The following is a 19,248-nucleotide window of genomic DNA, read 5'->3' as shown; positions in this document are numbered from 1 at the left end:
AAAATTAGAGAATTAAATTAAATAAAAAAAATTTAAAAATCAAATTAAATCTTAAAAAATAAATTTGAGGACTAAAAAATTAATTTGACTTTACTAATAATAATAACAATAATATCATTACTTTATCCTAAAGTAAAAAGAACGTACGTACTCCGTAGTTCTTAGCAGCCCATATAAAGAAACGGGGTTGGAGATAGTTGGCACTTAGCAGCCTTCTCTGATTGGGTCATGCAATTGCGTTACAGGGTTAGTCAGAACTCAGAAACTTTTGAAAGTTAATTCATCGATGTCATTAACACTATTATTTATATATGGATAGGTTGATATAAAATATTATAATTCCAAGAGAAATTTTGATCAACAAACAGATTGCCAACGGGTCCTCTTTTTCGTGCTTACATCTTATTCCAAGAGAAATTTTCATTTTTTTCTATTTTGTAAAAGATGAAAGTTTTATTTTACTTATAGCCACAATCGAACATGTTTGAGAGAAATTAATATTTTTAATAAGTTGTTAATTGGTTAGGAACTAGGGCCATATTGTTACAAAAATAATTGTTTTGTTTCAACAAAATGTGGTAGAATGAAAGGCCCTTAATACTACCCAGTAGAATACCAATGATGTGTCAACTACAAAGATTCAAACTAAACATTGAATCTCCGGATATTTAATTATTTAATAAAAGGTCGAACTACTGTAACACTCTTATTGTTAGTGGAAGAAAATTTTAAGCATAACTTGAGACATGATTGATCTAAGGATAAAGTAAAACTTTAGCTTTAAGCCTACTAATAAAAATATATTTGTTATTAATATTTATAAAGGAAAAAAAGATCTTATACATTGATAAAATAATCAGCATATATCAACAAAAAGACTCAACATATTTAAAGTAATTTTTAAAAAAAAAAATTGCTTGTTGCTGAGTAGGTCCTTGGGCCTTGAGATTGATATGTAGGTCATAGTAGTTGATATTTAAACTGTTAATGCAAATCTAAACAATAACCTCCCAAGTTAAAGACTTCCAAACATCTAGAGATACATGAAAAGGTTTGATAATAACAAACCCAACACTCAAATCATTCTTAGATATGAAAGACAAAACTAAAAGCTGAAATGACATAGTTTTGAAACCCGATTCAATTCAATCATTCAGATCGGTCCAACTGAGACCTGGTAATCTAATCGAATAAGTTTCACTATTAGATCGGTTACGCAATTGACCCAAGATAATCCGATCAAATTTGGTTTATTAGATACTAGATCTCGGTTGGACTAGTCTCATCCGTCTGATTTTACATAAAAAAATTAAAAAAATGGATCATCTCTATGACATCATTTTGATGTCTCATTATTATAAATTTGTATTTTGGATTTTATAATATGGATGAATTTTTTTTACTCAAATAATGTTAGTTATATGTTTATATATAATATATACATATATAATTTTGAATTTATAATATATACCAGGTTAAACCGAACCAAATACTGATGCACCGGTTGAACCACTAACCCATTACCTCGATTGGATCAATGACCAAACCGGGTTTCATACCTATGCCAAAAGGTGAAAGATTGAAGATACCAAGACACTTAAAGAAACTAGTCTAAGGACTTGGGGTAAATTTGTAAACTTCCTACTCATCTAGAGCTAAGCTACATGAATACATGATACAATTTACGGCTTTAAAAGATTAGGGTGTCTAATTAAGTGTTTAATGAACCCGTATAAGTAACATAGGCTAAAGGACACAAAAATGTGTGATTTTAGGGATAGAGTCATGAAACTCAAGTCTAAGATTGAGGAACTCGAGTTTGATTGTGCAAACATGAGTTTACACGCACGAACGAAACTCGTAAAGATTCAAGTCCCTTGTAAGTCCCACGAGCTGAGAAGCTCAAAACACATGTTTTCTAGACGTTAACCATGAGAACTCTGGATTAATTGAGGTGCAAAAGCTATAATTGACAACAATTCTAAATGAAAAGAAGTAGAGTGATATTGTTGGATTAGACATTAGCTTTGAATCAACTTTTTCTCTCGAACACCTTTCATCATATACTTTTTTCTTATTTATTTATAATGTGACAAGAACTTGAGCCGGAGAAATTATCAAAATTTATCAGCCATGAGTACCTTACTCAGAAATCAATAAAGCTTTTAAATACATTGCAAAAAATGGAGAGGCTGTGTTGAATCATCCCCATGAATGCATAGACGTCAAATTATTCACTATTGATGTCCGAAAGAAAATATGTATAGGATAAATAGTAAACGTAAAAAAAAGTTCAAGGTTCTCCTTTGAATTTCATTGCGTTTGTATAAAACAAACTAAGGTGTTGATCTGCTGCCGGGTTTTACATATGAATAAAGTATATATTTCATCGCTGAATGGATTTGAATTTTGAAACTTTTATGCAGAAATCTATCAAAAGTCTTCTCAAATAAATTAAACTATCTTGCCTGTAATGAGACGATTAATTACTACTCTTATGTTAATATTATTGATGATAAGAATTGGAGAATATTGAACTTGCAATAAGGGAAAATCTTCTGACAAAAAATAGAGCAACTTCAAAGATTTGTAGCCTTTCAAACGTGAGCAAAATCTAGAAGGACCCAGTAATTGGTGGTTGAAGCTTATTGTTCATGTGATGACTGAGAAACATTACAGAACTGGATAGACATGGGATCTAGAGTCTAGATTGTTGTTGGTTGTGACCCGTGAATTAATTGGGCTCTGGATGTGTGCTAGAAGACTAGCATTGCCTTGTGGGTTATGAGTTGCTTGGTGCCTTCCAAAAAAGGTCTGCATAATCCGTAAATACAACAAGAAAACCACTCATATTTTACAACTAATGCTATGCTAGCCCCGCCCAAAAGATATGTACATCATTGCTTATAATTAACCAACAATAATGTACTACTAGCTAGTACTGGTACAGGATATTCCTAGTTTATCACAAGAACATGGACCAAACCATCAATGCTAGTGTTACATGTCAGGAGTCCTACATAGAACATTGTAAGAATTTGTAGTCTCATTTCAAGCCGAAAATTCAGGCAAATTATTAATTCTTGAAACGCAAGGCAAACCGGACGTAAAAGCACATCCGAACATATATCATTATGCCTTTTGACTTTAATTATTGCCTCGATTTTCATTACAATTTTAACACTATGCAATGGAGAATAAAGAAGTACATAGTATTTTAGGAAAGCAGTACTCGATGGCTTTAAAAACTGAAATCGTTCCACGTCAAAAACAGAAATAGGAAATTTCTAAAAACCTTTTTGAAATACGCAGTCCCCTAAATTATCGGTGTTGGTTATTCTTCTTTTGCTATCTCAATGGCTTCTAAGATCTTCTATCTATCTCTCCTCTTGCTAGCAATATCACTCTTTCAACCACACGCTTTTGTGAAAGGAGATGACAGTTTGATAGAAAAAAGCTGCAAGAACACCAAGTACTACAATCTGTGCTTCTCCTCCCTGAAATCCAATCCAAGCAGTGCAAACGCATGGCTGTGGTCATGGTTGGGATTGGAATGGCCAATGGCACCTCCACTTCTCTCTATTTGTCTTCTCAGTTGCTTGGCACTGCCAACAAGGATTCCACCTTCAAAAGGGTGCTGAAGGAGTGTGTAGAAAAGTACAAGTATGCCAGTGATGCCCTCCAAGCTTCTGCACATGATTTGGCTAATGAGGCATGTGACTATGCTTCCATGCACATCACTGCAGCCTCTGATTACCCCAATGTTTGTCACAACTTGTTCAAACTCTACCCGGGTTTGGTTTATCCTACTGAGCTTGCTCCCAGAGAGGATGGTTTGAAGTGTTTATGTGATGTTGCTTTGAGGATTGTCGAGAATCTTAATTGGTAGCTAGTTTGCATTTGCACATATGCCAAAGTTGAACCACTTAATTATCTGGTGGTGTCTATTTTTCTTTTATACAAGTTCTATATTAAATATATACTTTAATCTTCTGAATGTTTGCAACAGCTGCGTGTAAAACAACAGTAAAAGCTTATATAAGAGCTTGTTAACTAATATGTTAATCTAGTATTGCTCCACGTATTTGGCTGAAGCTAATTATCTCGGATTGGCTAGCTGGGCCAAAAACCGACTAAATTTTGTTGACTGAGCAAAGAACTGGCTGGAAAATCAACAAAACCAAACTAGTAAAGCCAGAATACCGTTAGTGAAGTGGTTTGGAACTGACAAACTCTTTTTAAAATTTTTCTTTTAACTCCACCAAATACTAACTTTTTGTGCTAAATGAAAATCAAATGTCTGGTTAAAATAAAAAAACTTTTGAGACACTACTAGAAAAATTGGATTTTAAGTCGGTTCTTATGCCCATGTCACGTCGGTTTTCAACCGTCGTTAATGCCAACGTCGTAAAACGTGTAAGCTATTTTACGACGGTTATGGGACCGTCGTTGTAAGGTTTCAATACTACGACGGTTATATATAACCGTCTTAGAATACGCGAAATATTACAACGTTTCTTCGATAACTGTCTTAAAGTGCACAGATAATTTTGGGTTATAAAGACGGTTGTGATGCCCGTCTTAGTAGGTGCGCATCGTCTACATTTTTAAGACGGTTTTGATGACCGTCTTTGTTGTTATGCCCATTTACGACGGTCTTTGTGACCGTCTTAGATGGTATGTCAAGACTGCGTACGAAGACGTTTTAGGGGAAACGTCTTTGTATGTTATGCCAATTTACGACGGTTTTGGGAACCGACTTTGTAGTTCTACATTATGTTGTAATTTTACGACGTTTTCGGGAACCGTCTTTGTATGTATAATTTTTTTTTTATTTATTTCGTTTTATTGATGCATTTTTTTTACATTGATCTCTGGTACCTATAAATTATATCAGACCATGCAAATTAAATAATAACATCAAATGAAATCTGAACAATATATAGCATCAAATGACATAATTGTAGCCAACAATTGTAGTCATGCAAATTGAATACCCTTTTTTGAATTAATGATCCTCTAATGCATCCAACATACAAATGTACTTGTACATAATACAAATCAATTTTAGCAACTGCTTTTCCTAAAAGATAAAAAGTAAGTTGCCCATTTCTGTCGAACTGATGTGATGGCCTCCACGTCTAACGATGAGCCATCAGAGAACCACTACAAAATTAACATTAGATAAAATTATTAGTAACTTAACAAATATTAACCAAAGTTACAATTGTAATTCCATGCATTATGTTTACCTTGTGCCAGTCATCCTTCAAACCGGCAGTCACGATGCACCACATCCAGTGCATGACATAATATCCGCACTCAAACCCTCCGCTTTGCACATTAGTCTACATATAACATTTTTAATGGTTACTTAACATTCAACACTTAAAGATGTACAAACGGTTCATTACAAACAAGTATTGATTACCTTGGGTTCAACCCACCGAGGTGCACCTTGATTAGACATGCCTTCAAAAGAACTGGTTATTGTCTTCATTGCACTAGTTAAAAAAAATAGTATATATATGACAACCATTTTTGCAGTATGTGTAACAACAATTACCAACTAAATGATGCCATGATTTGTATATTTGAATAGAACCTGTTAATTGCGCCTTTGATGCTAATATCAGGCTTCTTCCTCAGAGAACAAAACCAAACGACCGTGTTTTCCCTTGGGTGGAGAACAAATAGTTGCCAATGTGCCCTGAATTGGACAATTATAATAACAAAATTGTACAACAACAAAAAAAAAATTAAATTCCAAGAACAACTGAACTTACTGATTCAAGTAAGCTCCTAAATACAACTGCCTTTGTGAAAAGTTTATAGTTTTGCTGATAAGGTGAAAAGTTTTCCTGGTTTGGCAAGGAGGGCAACATGGAAGGTTGGCAAAGAGGATCCAAGAAGAGTGGTCCATGCTTTGAAAGTTGGCATGGCTTTGACACTAGTTTCTTTGCTGTATCTGATGGAGCCATTGTTCAAAGGGATAGGGAAAAATGCTATGTGGGCTGTCATGACTGTGGTTGTGGTGATGGAGTTCACTGTCGGTAAGGCTATCTCAGTGACATTGTTTTGTTTTTAGATCAAAGCTTCAATTTTTTAGATCAAAAATTCAGAGCATTCATGCATATCACTGAGAAGTAATCACTTAACTTAACTGTTTGTTTCAATTTTCCACCAGTAAACCCGTGTTATCACTTATCAGTATAAAAGCCGAGGACGTGTGAATTTATTAAGAACAAATTACGGTTCTAAAGAGGGGGAATATGCGGAGGTTAAAGCCAAACATGCATTGCTAGAACTGAGGCCAATGTGCTATTACTAATGAAGTTTTGCATGTTTAATTAGACTGTTCTTAAGAAATAACTGTTTATTTTTTAAATTATTTTTTAAAAATTCCTAAAAATATACTAAACCACCCTGACAAAATCTCTACATGTATTTATTTTATTTCTTCACTTAAGTTCAAGGTGTTGGAAGGTAAGGTAGGACCATAGGAATATTACAACACAGATAAAGTAAGAAATCAGGAATTTCGAATACTCTTGCGACACAGTGCCTTCCATACTTCAATCATTTTTCATTAATTTTCTAGTAACTAATCCTGTTATGAATTAGCTCAAGATTAAATCCACAGAGATACAGAAACGAAGGGGAACAAAAGATTATGCGACAAGGCAAAGTGAAATAGAAGATAAAAGTGAACAAAATCAATCAACAAAAAAAGGTTTTTTTGTGTGTGGGTGGGGCCTCAGGAGGGAGGGAAGTATCAAGCGTAAATTGCAATGTCCAATGGTCGGGGACAGTATGGGGCACACAAGACACGAGTGCAAGACAAGCTTGCTACCAAAAGGGGAAAAAAATATATAATTATGAAAATAAACATCAAACATGTCTTCATCTAGTGCTCTCAAGAATTTTTTACTATGTCGTAAAAATTAGGGGATAAACTATTTTTTTAACGCAGTAGAGTACTTTTCTTCCTTTTATGCAGGTCCTGTTTCTGGGTGGCATGAAGAGGAAAAAAAATGACAGACACTGAAATATTTTCCTCTGGAATAAAATGGAACGTGTCATTTCATCGCAAGCTTAGAGTGATTTGAAAGCCTTACGAATCGCAATATTCATTTTCTTTGTCGCTTCAAAAAACCCCAAAACTGTACATCGTTTTGGATACATGCTTGATATCGGACAAGTTTCATATTTAAGATCAATCAAAAAAAGGATTATCTATCATTATTGTTTATGCACAAGTTTAAGAAGTGGTAAGGAGAAAGAACAACTCACCAGTGACGACGACACTGGGTTATACTCCGGCGAAAGGCGGCGACGGAGCTGAGGCTACGATTCCACGGCAGCGGCGGGGGAGGTTCTTTGAACCTTTAAAAGGTTCACTTTGCAGCTGAAAGAAAGTGTTCAGCGGCGGCGGGGGAGGTTCTTCGAAAGGGCGCCTCACTTTGCTGACAGCTTAGAAGATTAGGGTAAGCAACAGAGGAGGAAGAGGTAAGCAACAGGACATCAAGAGGTTCGAAGGGCAAAGAGGAGGAAGCGCGAAAGGGTTACAAGAGAGGGTTAGAGAGACTTCAGCGCGAAAGGGGAAAGAGGAGGAAGCGCGAATATTAACCCAAATATATTAAGACGGTTTTCATATTAAACCCGTCGTAAGTTTAATTTTAAAAGCACATTCTAAGGCGGTTTTAATAACCGTCTTAGATTTAATATCGTAAAATCCTATTATTATTCAGATAATTACAAAAAAGCCACCGCACATCTTTTTAAGGCGGTTCCCCAATAACCGTCGTAGAGTCTGTGTCATAAAATGCCAATTTTCTAGTAGTGAGACTTGCTAATGAGATAGAAATATTGAACGACAAATTATGACTCTTAACAAGAGCATGTAAGTCAATGGGGTTGGGATGGGTATAGGATTCCCATCCTAGCCTCACTCCCCAAAATCCATCTATCCGTGGATGGGTATGGGATTGAATATACTTATCCTTCACCTATTATTTAAAAACAATGTTTTTTTTTTTGCAAAAAAACATTTAATTTTAAGATTTTTTAATAAAGTCAAATATATTTTTTTATTCAAGATAAAGGTAAAAGTCTTTACTCTAAAATAAGTGTAAAAGTTTAAAGGTAATTAAGTAACATATACAATATAAAATAAAGATAATTTAATTATTATAATGTGACATATGTACATATTCATCCTCTCTATTCAGTTTAAAAATCAAATATTATTTATATTCATTCTCAATTAAAGTAGATATTTCTCATTAAAATTAAGACAAGTTTATGATGGTAACTACATATATGAGTTTATTTGTGATATCTAAATGAGAGTTGTTCTAGTTGAAGATATTAATATTTTATAACTTACTGAATTAGGATTTGAATATCTATGAAGATAGGTGTCTATATTTGGTGACTTATTATCCCTTTGCTTCTAAAAGAGATACACATGGTAAGCTAAATAATTGCACGATTTTAAAAAAAAATATTTATTGGAAATGAAATCTCAACTTTTTCCCCACTATATATAATAATAACATATGTCATTGGTTAAAACATTTTTATTTTATTTTTGGTATTTGACCAATTAATTATATATATATATATGAAAAATAGTGGCAACATATTTTTAGGTAAAAAAGTTGTTTGCAAAATAATTGTTTAAGACATTAGCTAAAATTTGATAAAATTTTTTTTTAAGAAAATTGTTTTTCAATAATCTATACTTTTTCGAACAACTTTCTTCTCTTGTCAAACGTGTTATCCTCAAATTACTCCCAAATTTACCAACATTTTTTTTCTCTTTCACCTTTATATATATCATTTTCTTAATTTACTATGTAAATCTGATTTTTTTTTACTGTATTCAAAGTTTCAAACGAAGTTATCTTAAACATAGTTATCAAAACAAAAATTATTCAAATTATAATTGATTAAATATATAACTGATTTCTTAAATATATTTTAATTTTTTATTTTTAGAATCAGAAAAGATAGTATTACTCTTTAAAAAAATTAAAAAATCTTATAAAATACTTCTTTTTTAAGACATAACACAGTATAGAAACATTCCTATGTTTTTGGAAGCCATGGTTTGAATTTTGATGGTAGGATCTAGGATGTGTTGAGTTGTGAGGCAAAAAAGAAACAAAATAAATAGAATAGAAGTGTGGTAGGCCCATACAGCATTTCCCGCCAAGAGCAAAGGTGGGGGGCGCGAAAATCCATTTCCCCGTGTCTCTGTGGCTTCTTCTTCAACACTCTAAACCTAAAAACTTCGATACGGAAAAGAATGAAGGGTGGCACGGTACAGATTAGCTGGCACGAGAGCAAGCCCGTCTTAACCCTCGATTTCCACCCTCTCTCCGCCACTCTCGCCACCGCCGGCGCCGATTTCGACATCAAGGTCTCTCTCTCTCTCTCTCTCTGGCTTCGCATTCGGTTAGACTAGGGTTAATCATTCGCTCGATTTCATTCCTCTTCTCGTGTGTTTGCAGTTTTGGCAAATAAAACCCGCGGGGTCGCCGAAGAAGCTTCCCGTAGTTTCCTATCTTAGTAACCTCTATTACCACAGCTCTGCAGTCAATGTTATTCGCTTCTCTTCTTCCGGTAAGTCCAATTCGCTGCTTCTCTTTCTCCTCCTAGGAAAAGGATACGTCAAAATTTCATTGGATCAACTACGTCTCAAGTTAATTCGCGCGCATATTGATTGACACGGAAATGGAACTCGTTAGTCATTTTTGCTACTGTTAATGACATTTGAATTGTCTTCCCTCACTTATTGTGCTGCAATTTCTATTAGTAACAACTTTTTTTTTTTTTTTTTGCAGGGGAATTGCTAGCCTCTGGTGCTGATGGTAAGTCATAGTGTGTTCAGCGATGCTTTGCTTGAGTTAATGCAATTAGGCAATGTTTCATCTAAATCGGTTTTTTTTTTTTCAGGAGGGGACTTGATAATATGGAAGCTACATTCTACTGATGCTGGACAGACGTGGAAGGTTCTCAAGATGTTACGGTACGGCCTTTGCTTTGATTTGTCAATGAGCACTTAGAAGCACTAAAATTTAAAAGTTAAGCATTGTAAAATAACTAAAATGAACTGGCTGTATAGCAGATTTTGCCATATTTTAGCTGCTTGATATCCATTCTATTTGTCAAATTGTACATTCACAAGCTCCACAGTTTTCATAGTTTATTTGGAAAGGGAATGCGGAATTTGTGCTTACCTGTTTTAGTTTAACTAAGTAATGATTTTGCTGGATTTATTTGCAAACATACATGTAAGGAAAGAATGAGTATTGTTAAATTAGAATTACAAACTATGACTACAACCCATTTGTAAAGAACAACAACAACAACAAAGCCTTATCTCACTAGGTAAGGTCAATTACATGGATTACACGTCGCCATTTGGTTTGATTAAAAACCAAATCTTCAGGAACCATTCATATAGACCAATGACATTATTTTTTTTTAATATTCCTTTTAACATTCCTGTTTTACTGCATTGATTTATAAAGGATATTTTTATGCATTAGATCTCATCACAAGGACATTCTGGACCTGCAGTGGTCTACTGATGCCACATATATCATTTCTGGATCAGTTGATAATTGTTGCATTATATGGGATGTTAACAAAGGTAAGAAAGGCGACACATGACTGTCCTCAATACACTTGAACTGTTGCACATGGCAGTTGATAATTTGATATACTGTAATTGCAATGGCAGTTGATGTGCGTGGTTTATGTTCTTATAGTACTTGATCCTTGCGTGTCAGGAACTAACCTTCAGACATTGGATGCCCATGCACACTATGTTCAGGGGGTTGCATGGGACCCTCTAGGGAAATATGTTACTTCTCTTAGTTCTGATAGGACTTGCCGAATATACATGAATAAGCCTCATAAATCAAAGGGCATTGAGAAAATCAATTATGTTTGTCAGCAAGTCATTTCCAAGGCAGATCAGCCATTATTAAAGAATTCCAAGGTTAGCATATTAGAGGTCCATATTTGTCTTTATTTGCATCATTGATGGGTTGTTGCATACTTGAAGATCAGGCTTAATTTTCTTAATGCAGGAGACAAAATTTCATCTCTTCCATGATGAGACATTGCCATCTTTCTTCAGAAGATTAGCATGGTCTCCTGATGGTTCATTTCTACTTGTGCCCGCAGGTATTTGCTTTGAGCAGTAGTAGATCATGATTCAATTAATCTTACTTTTTGCACTAGTTCCATGGATGGGCTTTTGTAATTGCATGCAGATATTCTTTTAGAATCAGGCCAGTGCTTGAATATTTCATAGTTTGTCATCTTTTATCTTACAAAGAAGTGGACAAGTCTCTGGTCAAAGGAGATTGAATTGTTGATTTATGTATTGTTGGTTGTGTTCTGATGTCTGACTGTTTTTTCAATTTTCCCCTGTTTTACCTGACATCCTTATAATTTATTTGCAATTCATTGGTTGAATCATATCTATTGATTTCTTCCTTTCAAAGCCTGAATTCCTGCATAACATTTACCATATGCTTGGTTTCTTACTGATAAGTTTATGTCTCACTTTACCTATTTCAGGCTCTTACAAAATTAGTACTGCATCTGAATCTGTGAATGCGGCTTACATATTTTCTAGAAAAGATCTTTCTAGGTAAAAATTTCAGCTATTTTATGCAAACCCAAAACAGACTTCTAATCTTTTGCTTTCTAGATGAGTAGTTAAATTTCAATGCCACAAACTATACAATTTTCTGGCTTTTATATGTGTAATTATTCATGTGAAGTTAACGAATCAAGTTACAAAAGTATGTGTTTGTGATGTGTGTTACTTTATTATTTGACCTTTTATACAGGCCTGCTATACAGCTTCCCTGTGCAAGCAAAGCTGTTGTAGCTGTCCGATTCTGCCCCATATTTTTTAAACTTCGAGGAACACACTCAGGTATCTGTGTACTTAGTATACTTGTATTTATGAACAGTTATTATATATAAATGGTGCTAGATTGTACTGTTACAATTGAATTGCCTGAGTGGCCTGGGGTTCAGCTTAAATCCAAGCTTTCACTGCCAATTAGTATTGCTTAAAATTTACCTGTCTTGTAGAATTTATTGGTTACAGATGCATAATGCTCATTTTGCTTACTGCAGCTGGGTTATTTAAGCTCCCATATCGCATAATATTTGCTGTGGCCACTTTGAACTCATTGTACATTTATGACACTGAGAGCACCTCTCCAATAGCCGTATTAGCTGGTCTTCACTATGCCGCAATAACAGATATTACCTGGTAAATTTTAGTTGCTAGCAATTCCTTTTTAGGTTTGAGAATGAAGATGAATTTTTAGGGAAAGGTTTAACTCTAACTGGTATTGTTCACAAGGTCATCTGATGCTCATTATTTGGCATTGTCATCACAAGATGGTTTCTGCTCTTTGGTGGAATTTGAAAATGACGAGCTTGGATCACCTTACTCTTTATCAGGTAAGCAGCCTTCCTTTTTCTGCTGTCATATTGTCACCACTCTGAAGTTTTTAATTTCCCTATTATATATTTTCTAGAAGGAAAAGTCTCAAACGAGGATGGTAAGAGCACTGTACAGACAACCAATGACACTGTCACTGTACCAACTGAGGATGTTAGTGCAGTTTTAGCAGAGAGCAAGAAAATGGAATCAGAAGAGAAGGCTGATGACATGGTCATTGAAGCCTCTGGCAATATTGATGCTGTCGTAACAGAAAGCGGGGAAACTATAACACAAGAGAAGGATGAGATGATCAAGTCAACTGGGAATTTAGCAGATTTTAGGAAAAATGAAGCAGCAGAGAAAGCTATTGACATGGCCATTGAGGCAACCGGGAATGTTGAAGGGGTTATAGCAGATAGTAGGAAAAAGGAGGCGGAAGAGAAAACTGATGGCATGGTCATTGAAACAACTGGAAGTATTGGTGCAGCTGAATTAGATAGAAGAAAAGCTGAACAGGAAGATAAGACAGAGAAACAGCCAGCTAATCTAGATTCAGATGGTAAACAAAAGGAAGCAAAGGAGAAGACAGAGATTCTGCAATCAAGTTTAGACGGTATAAAATCAGGGCCACAATTGTTCAGTCCGAAGAGTACACCCATTTCAAATAAGCCAGCCAAGAAGCGTATTACTCCTATCGCCATTGATCCATGATTTTTCAATTCCTGAGAAATTCCTTCCACGCCTGCCTGTATACATCTGTTGTGCGCCATTTTTTGGAAGTCATATATTTCCTCCTCTCTAATGTTTTTCTCATATTTTTCGTTGACAGATTCTGTAATATAGATTTCAATATAATATTTAGTGAAAACAATTTTCATTTTGGAGATTTCTCCGTGGACCTGTTATTCTACTTCTTGTGTCCTATCTAATGCTCGGAGATAAAATAAGAGTGCAGGGGTGACGGATGAAATTAGTAGCGAACAGGGTAGAGGCGAAAGATCATCACCAAAGCTTGGTAAGATACTAAAAAGATAGCATAAAATGTCTTTTTTACATGTATTCATAGCTTTGGCGTGTCTGGTTTTAAGTAAAATTTGCTTAATTTGATGCATGATTGTGATGTGTCACCTTATTTTCAAAAGATATATATATATATATATATATATATATATATATATATATATATATTGCTTAATTTGATAAATATACTATTATTGTGCTTGATTATGTCCGGTTATTTTAAAGAAAAAATTCCATAAGTTGAGCTTACAGGGTTCTTTTACCATAAGCTATAAAATGATTATTGGGTAAAATATGTTTGGATTTTTGTAAAATTTAAAAAAATATTAATTTTGTTTTCATTTAATTTTTTTATAAATTTGGTTCTAAAAATAAAATATTTTTATTGATTTTTAGCAATAACTTTGTTAAATGGTTTCTTGACATCATTAACGAATTTAATTAATTTCTCCTTATCTTTTCAAGCAAACTCAAAAGATACAAAACTGACTCAAATGATACAAAACCAATGATTATAATTTTTGGAAGTGTTTAACTATAAAAAATTATTTAATTCATTTTGGTATATTTTAACTTTAATTTACTTATAATCAAATTACAGGAAAAAATGTCACTTTTACTGGAACCAAATTACTATAAAACTGGAACCAAATTACTATAAAAAAAATTATGATAATAAAATTAATATTTTTCAAATTTTTCAAGAATCCAAATATATTTTAGCCATGATTATTTTATTCAATAGTTAATCCAATCCAATAAGCCACGTGTGATTTATTTCATGTTATATACATTACATTTTTGTATTATACATTTTTATTGTGGAATCAGTGTTCCATCCATTTAAAATGGTAATTGGAAAATGGCTAAAACAGACATTACATTGGCAAACATTCTTGTGAGTACTTGACAATAATCCAAAAAAGTTTAATATACATCAATCATGTTAAGAGCACTCAAATGATCGTTTTGGTTGAACAAAGATTCTCGAATTATTCTCAATTTTTTCTCATTATCTTAAAGCCAGTATTTCACCGGAAAGGCAGTTTAGTGGTGATGATAATCTAACACGAACATACCTTGAGGATTATGTTCCATGTGAGATACAAATGAATCTCCCTGAACGTAGATTCAACTGATTATTGTCTACTTATGGAATATGCACATCCACTGTTTTGGACTTACCTAGACTACTTCACCATGTGACTAATATTCTGTAACTTTTTTGTTTTCCAGTTATTTTTTATACGCGTCGAGTTATCCACATATTACACTTGAGTAGATCGGTCTCCACCTATCTATTGTTGTTCTTAATGCACTGTATTGTGCATAATATAGGTATAGATATGAACATGAAGTTTCTGAATAGGTGTGATCGATCACATGACTGATCTGACCCTGTCAAATGGTGCATTAACCTTTCACAAGGCCAAAAGAAAAATGGCATCCAAATGAAGCAAAAAATTAAACTCAATTTCATTTAAATAAAGAGAAATATGACAACCAAAAATAAGACAGGGCAATCAGAAAAATGAAATTGATTGATTCGTACAATCCTCTTTCTCTTTTGCCTTGCAGAACAACAGTATTGTCATGACAATCCAAAAATCATGATATGCATCCCAGACACCCTTTCTGAAATACAAAGAATTGGAAAATTAAAAAATTACTTTCCATTTCATTGGATTTTGACAAATGGTATGTGTATTTTGGCCTTTTACAAAATCTGGTGCAGTTTTGTGTTTTGAAGAAAACCATGGTAGCTGGCAGAGGTCAAAATTGCAGAATGAGATGGCTCCAGATTTATGGTGCTAGAATCCGATCCATACTTAGGAGGCATCTGAATTTTTTGAGGTATGCTTGCAATTACTAAGAATTTTAGTCTCTCTAATCTGCACCCAGAAATAATATGTGAAAAATGTAATTCTTTTCTAAAAATGATGAAGCATTACTTCATAAAAGAAAAGTATTCTCTCTCTCTGATGTGGAACAAGGGCTAAGGGGCTTAGGACTGAAGTCATAATAAGTTACAGTGGGGAGTAGAAACATGTAAAGTATCCAACCTAAGAAAAGTTATAACTAAACTCATCGGACTTGAGGGAAAAAAAATGCACGGTATATATGAGAATAACAACATAGCTATTTTAACATGCATAGGTCAAGCTGAGAACGGAAAGCTAAAGTGGCATAAATTATCATACATTAACATGTGAAATAGAAAGGCCATATAGTTTAAGATATATTATATAGTTGCAGATAGATCTACAAATAGAATTGCAATGGCAAGTAGTTATTTTGTGGCTGCACAAAGTTACATTTAAGGGCGGATAGTTCTTGCAATTATACTGCTTTCGTGATTAGGAAAATACATACCCTGACTCCCCCTCCTGTTAGTTCTCTACATATTGACTATAAAAGTAGTATCGTTTGAACAATATATGAGAGACTTAATTATAATTCAATCTAAATAAATAGTAGCTAACATAAAAGTTAGATGAGGGAAATTATGTCCAATTACTAAACATAAGGGGAGTGACTCTGCACCAATAGAAATCAAAAGAAGTTTTAGTATTTTAGCTAATCATGAATGCGCTTAAATCATACCAAAGGCTCCCAGGCAAAAGTGAAAAAGAGTATTAGTCTATTAGAAGATAACTGAACTTACTGAATGATTCAATTTGCTGAGAAGGGATTTCAGATTCAGCAAAAAGTTGGGACAGGATAATTTCATTCCACATATCAGGTACCCCAGGAAGACACCAATGGCTACAATCTTGAATAGATGGGTTGTCACTCCAGCTACCAACATGTGCATCACTCCGGAACGCAGACATAGAAGTAACATGAAGAGCATTTATAGGAATAGTAACATTCTTTACAACATCTAAAATTGTATCTGAAAACAAGCTTTGGTCCCTTCCATTAGTTCCAAATGTTGGGTACTGGGTCACATTGCAAATCCTACGGGTAAGATCACTGCAGCAATCATGAAGGATGGATCAATAATTGTTGAAGAGAGCATACTTTAACCAGGAAAGATTGAGTTATACATAAGGCATGGCCAGCAAGTGAGATTTCAAAGATTAGAAATTCCTATGCATGAAGTTCCTTAAACCGAGCGAAATTTGCCACTTGCATGATGTAAATATATATTTTGAAAAGGAATAGTTAAGTAGGAATAGTGTTAAGCAATTATAGAGCATACTTCTTACGTCTTGGATTAGGAAGGTTTACCAAGAAAAGGAATAGTTTTAAGCAATTATATGAAGAAAGACAAACATGCTTAAATAGAGAATCATGTTAACAGTTAAGTAGGAATACCTCCAGTGAGAAGGCTCAAAAGTTCTAAAGAAGATGCGTGTTCTATTTTTATTAATCTCTCTGTCAACCCATGATGACCAAGTTTCAAGAGCTATTCTAAAGGCAGAAGGAATTGTCATCCCAAGTTTCAGAGAGCTTCCAACCTGGAAATAGCAGCCCCTGTTGAAAGAAAGAAGAGGACCATTTTACACAGGAACCAAAAAACAAGATATCAAAATATGAAGACACATATTATGCCTAACAAAGATAAATTTAAAAGGCAGTTGAATGAATATTTAACGAATAATGAATCTGTTAGGCCTGATGGGGAAAATCAAGGTTGATTGCTTAATGAATCAGATCAAAGGCCTAGAATCTGATAGGTATAAGCCAGAAGAGACAAAAAAGGGGCAAAATGGGAGAGTCCAGAAGGATTTGCTGATTTGGAAAATAGTTATGCTAATAAACACGTTTCTGCTAATACAACATTTGCTACTGGTAAGTTATAATGTTATTTCAATTTATAGAAAATTATGCTTAGAAAAAGTAGCCACATGCAATTCCCATCCAACAAGAAAGCTCACAGAGAGCTTATCCTGACAGTTAGGAACATTCAAAGGGAAGTACTCTTGAATGTAATTATAAATGTAACAGATTGCATAAGAGGATTCAGGAGCAACTACATTAACTACACATATTTAAAATAGATGTCAAGATGGGATATATGCATATCTATGTTCTTTTTGAAAATAGAATATGGACATAATGTGGTACATGTCTCAGTCCAACCTGAAATTACCCTTGGCTCCCACTCTCTGCATTAGAATCAACTGTACTAGGCAGTGGCTTAGCATTAAAACGTGTGAAAGAAGGGAAACTTACATATCAAAAAGCTTAGATGGAACCCACCAATGTCCAGTATTGAAAATCAGAATATCTGAATTAAGCCACTGGTCACTTATATCATCCAATTTGTCCAACAAAAGCGTGGATTGGACCCTTTTTGGCGCATGTCTAGGCACCCGACCCTGCTGCACAAGGAAAACCGAGCGAAAAAACTCAATGGTGAAATTGAAGGCACTGAACCGAACCCCTAAGAACCTGATCCGCTTTGTTATCTGATTCTGGTTCACTTCATAAACACCCCTCTTATCTTCAACCCCAGCCATGAGCATACAAATCAGAGACTCCCACTGCGTCCTACTCATTGAATCACCAACAAAAACAACCCTTTTGCTTCTCAACATTTCCAACACACCACGCACATCAAACCTTGGAATATCACAACTCCTCGGCTTCCACCTCCAACCAAGATAATCCCTGTCACCCCTCCCATTCCCTAAACAATCGAATCCTCGTTCCACAAAAGGACACTCTGTGGCATTGTACAAGGTGTGATCTTTAACCTGCACCCAGCTTCCATCAAAGACATCACATTCTCTCACTGATCCGTTGCTGTTATGTTCAGATAATAAGGGAACTTGGCCATTGAAAAACGCGCGGCTAAGGCTTGGAAGCACGTACATGTAACCACCTACGGCTACAAAGAAGGAAACCACAGAGACAGTGATGATAAGAACCTGAAACCTGAGAGAGACACATCCGAAGCGGTTGTTGTGAATCGCTCTGGGACTTCCAATGCCGAGAGTCCTTCGGTTGAAGGATGAAGTTTTGTTGAAGGAAATAATGGTCCTATTCAGAGCACTCATTGTTGTGACAGAACACAGCCATCACGCTAAGCAACCGCTCAGCAAGTTGAAAAGGCAAATTAATTCAGTGACCCAGATGAGAAAGATTCGATTTTGGAGAGAGAGGAAAGAAACCCAGATGCCAAAAATGGATAAAGTATGGGAAATACAGAAAAATCAAAGTCCGAGGAACGGAGAAAGAGTTGGTGGGTTCATTATGGTGGGGCGAGAACATGTGTCATCACAACTCAGTGGTGTTAGGTAAATTTTAAATTTATTATGGACTAAATTAATTTTCCATTCTTAAACCTTCATTATTAAAAAAATAAAATTTTATAAAATTATATTTAATCTCGTTTTTTAAGAATAATATAACTTTTAACCGACTTTTATTCTAATGTTCGGTTAATAAAATGTTTTTAAGAATATAATTTATTTTTTATAAAATACTATTAATTGAAATAAAAATATTAGAGTAAATTACACATTTCTTCATCAAATTTAAAAAAATTACATATATCTCTTTTTTATATAAAACCTACACATGTCACCCCGAGTTTTAAGGAAATTAAACATATCTTCTTTTATTTTTAAAATATACATAAATCTCTTTGAAATTGTCTCTAAACATTTGACACTAATGAATTATATGTGTTGACAATTTTGATTAAAAAAATGTTAAAATATATATTTTTCTCATAAATATAAAAATATTCAAAATTCATCATTACAAAATAATTTATCTATTTTTTG

General features: G+C 34.2%; 2 protein-coding genes and 1 pseudogene across 3 annotated transcripts; 2 read left to right on the top strand and 1 right to left on the bottom strand.

Moving 5' to 3' along the window:
* Positions 1-3,292: 3,292 nt before the first annotated feature.
* On the top strand, positions 3,293-3,993 carry LOC114411562 (annotated as a pseudogene).
* Positions 3,994-9,200: 5,207 nt separating this feature from the next.
* LOC114413218 (chromatin assembly factor 1 subunit FAS2-like) lies at positions 9,201-13,392 on the top strand. Its single transcript, XM_028377484.1, has 12 exons — positions 9,201-9,427; positions 9,519-9,630; positions 9,852-9,878; positions 9,964-10,036; positions 10,560-10,663; positions 10,803-11,014; positions 11,106-11,202; positions 11,602-11,674; positions 11,877-11,965; positions 12,172-12,310; positions 12,404-12,504; positions 12,582-13,392. The coding sequence occupies exons 1-12, from the start codon at positions 9,314-9,316 to the stop codon at positions 13,196-13,198; spliced, it is 1,758 nt and encodes a 585-aa protein (XP_028233285.1). The 5' UTR covers positions 9,201-9,313; the 3' UTR covers positions 13,199-13,392.
* Positions 13,393-14,959: 1,567 nt separating this feature from the next.
* Positions 14,960-18,729, bottom strand: LOC114413217 (protein trichome berefringence-like 7). Of its 2 annotated transcripts, none has more exons than XM_028377483.1 (4): positions 17,690-18,729; positions 16,829-16,987; positions 16,173-16,483; positions 14,960-15,399 (listed from the first exon to the last, which is right to left on the bottom strand). In XM_028377483.1, exons 1-4 carry the CDS (start codon positions 18,514-18,516, stop codon positions 15,395-15,397), a joined length of 1,302 nt encoding a protein of 433 aa, XP_028233284.1. In that variant the 5' UTR covers positions 18,517-18,729; the 3' UTR covers positions 14,960-15,394. The 2 variants fall into 2 exon arrangements, with proteins under 2 accessions (XP_028233284.1, XP_028233283.1); XM_028377482.1 differs by having other exon boundaries at positions 14,960-15,142.
* Positions 18,730-19,248: the final 519 nt, after the last annotated feature.

This window comes from Glycine soja, chromosome 5 (assembly GCF_004193775.1).
Source record: "Glycine soja cultivar W05 chromosome 5, ASM419377v2, whole genome shotgun sequence".
In the NCBI taxonomy this organism is placed as follows: Eukaryota; Viridiplantae; Streptophyta; class Magnoliopsida; order Fabales; family Fabaceae; genus Glycine; species Glycine soja.
Note: the sequence above shows the minus strand (reverse complement) of the source record. Positions and strands in the feature narration are given on the sequence as shown.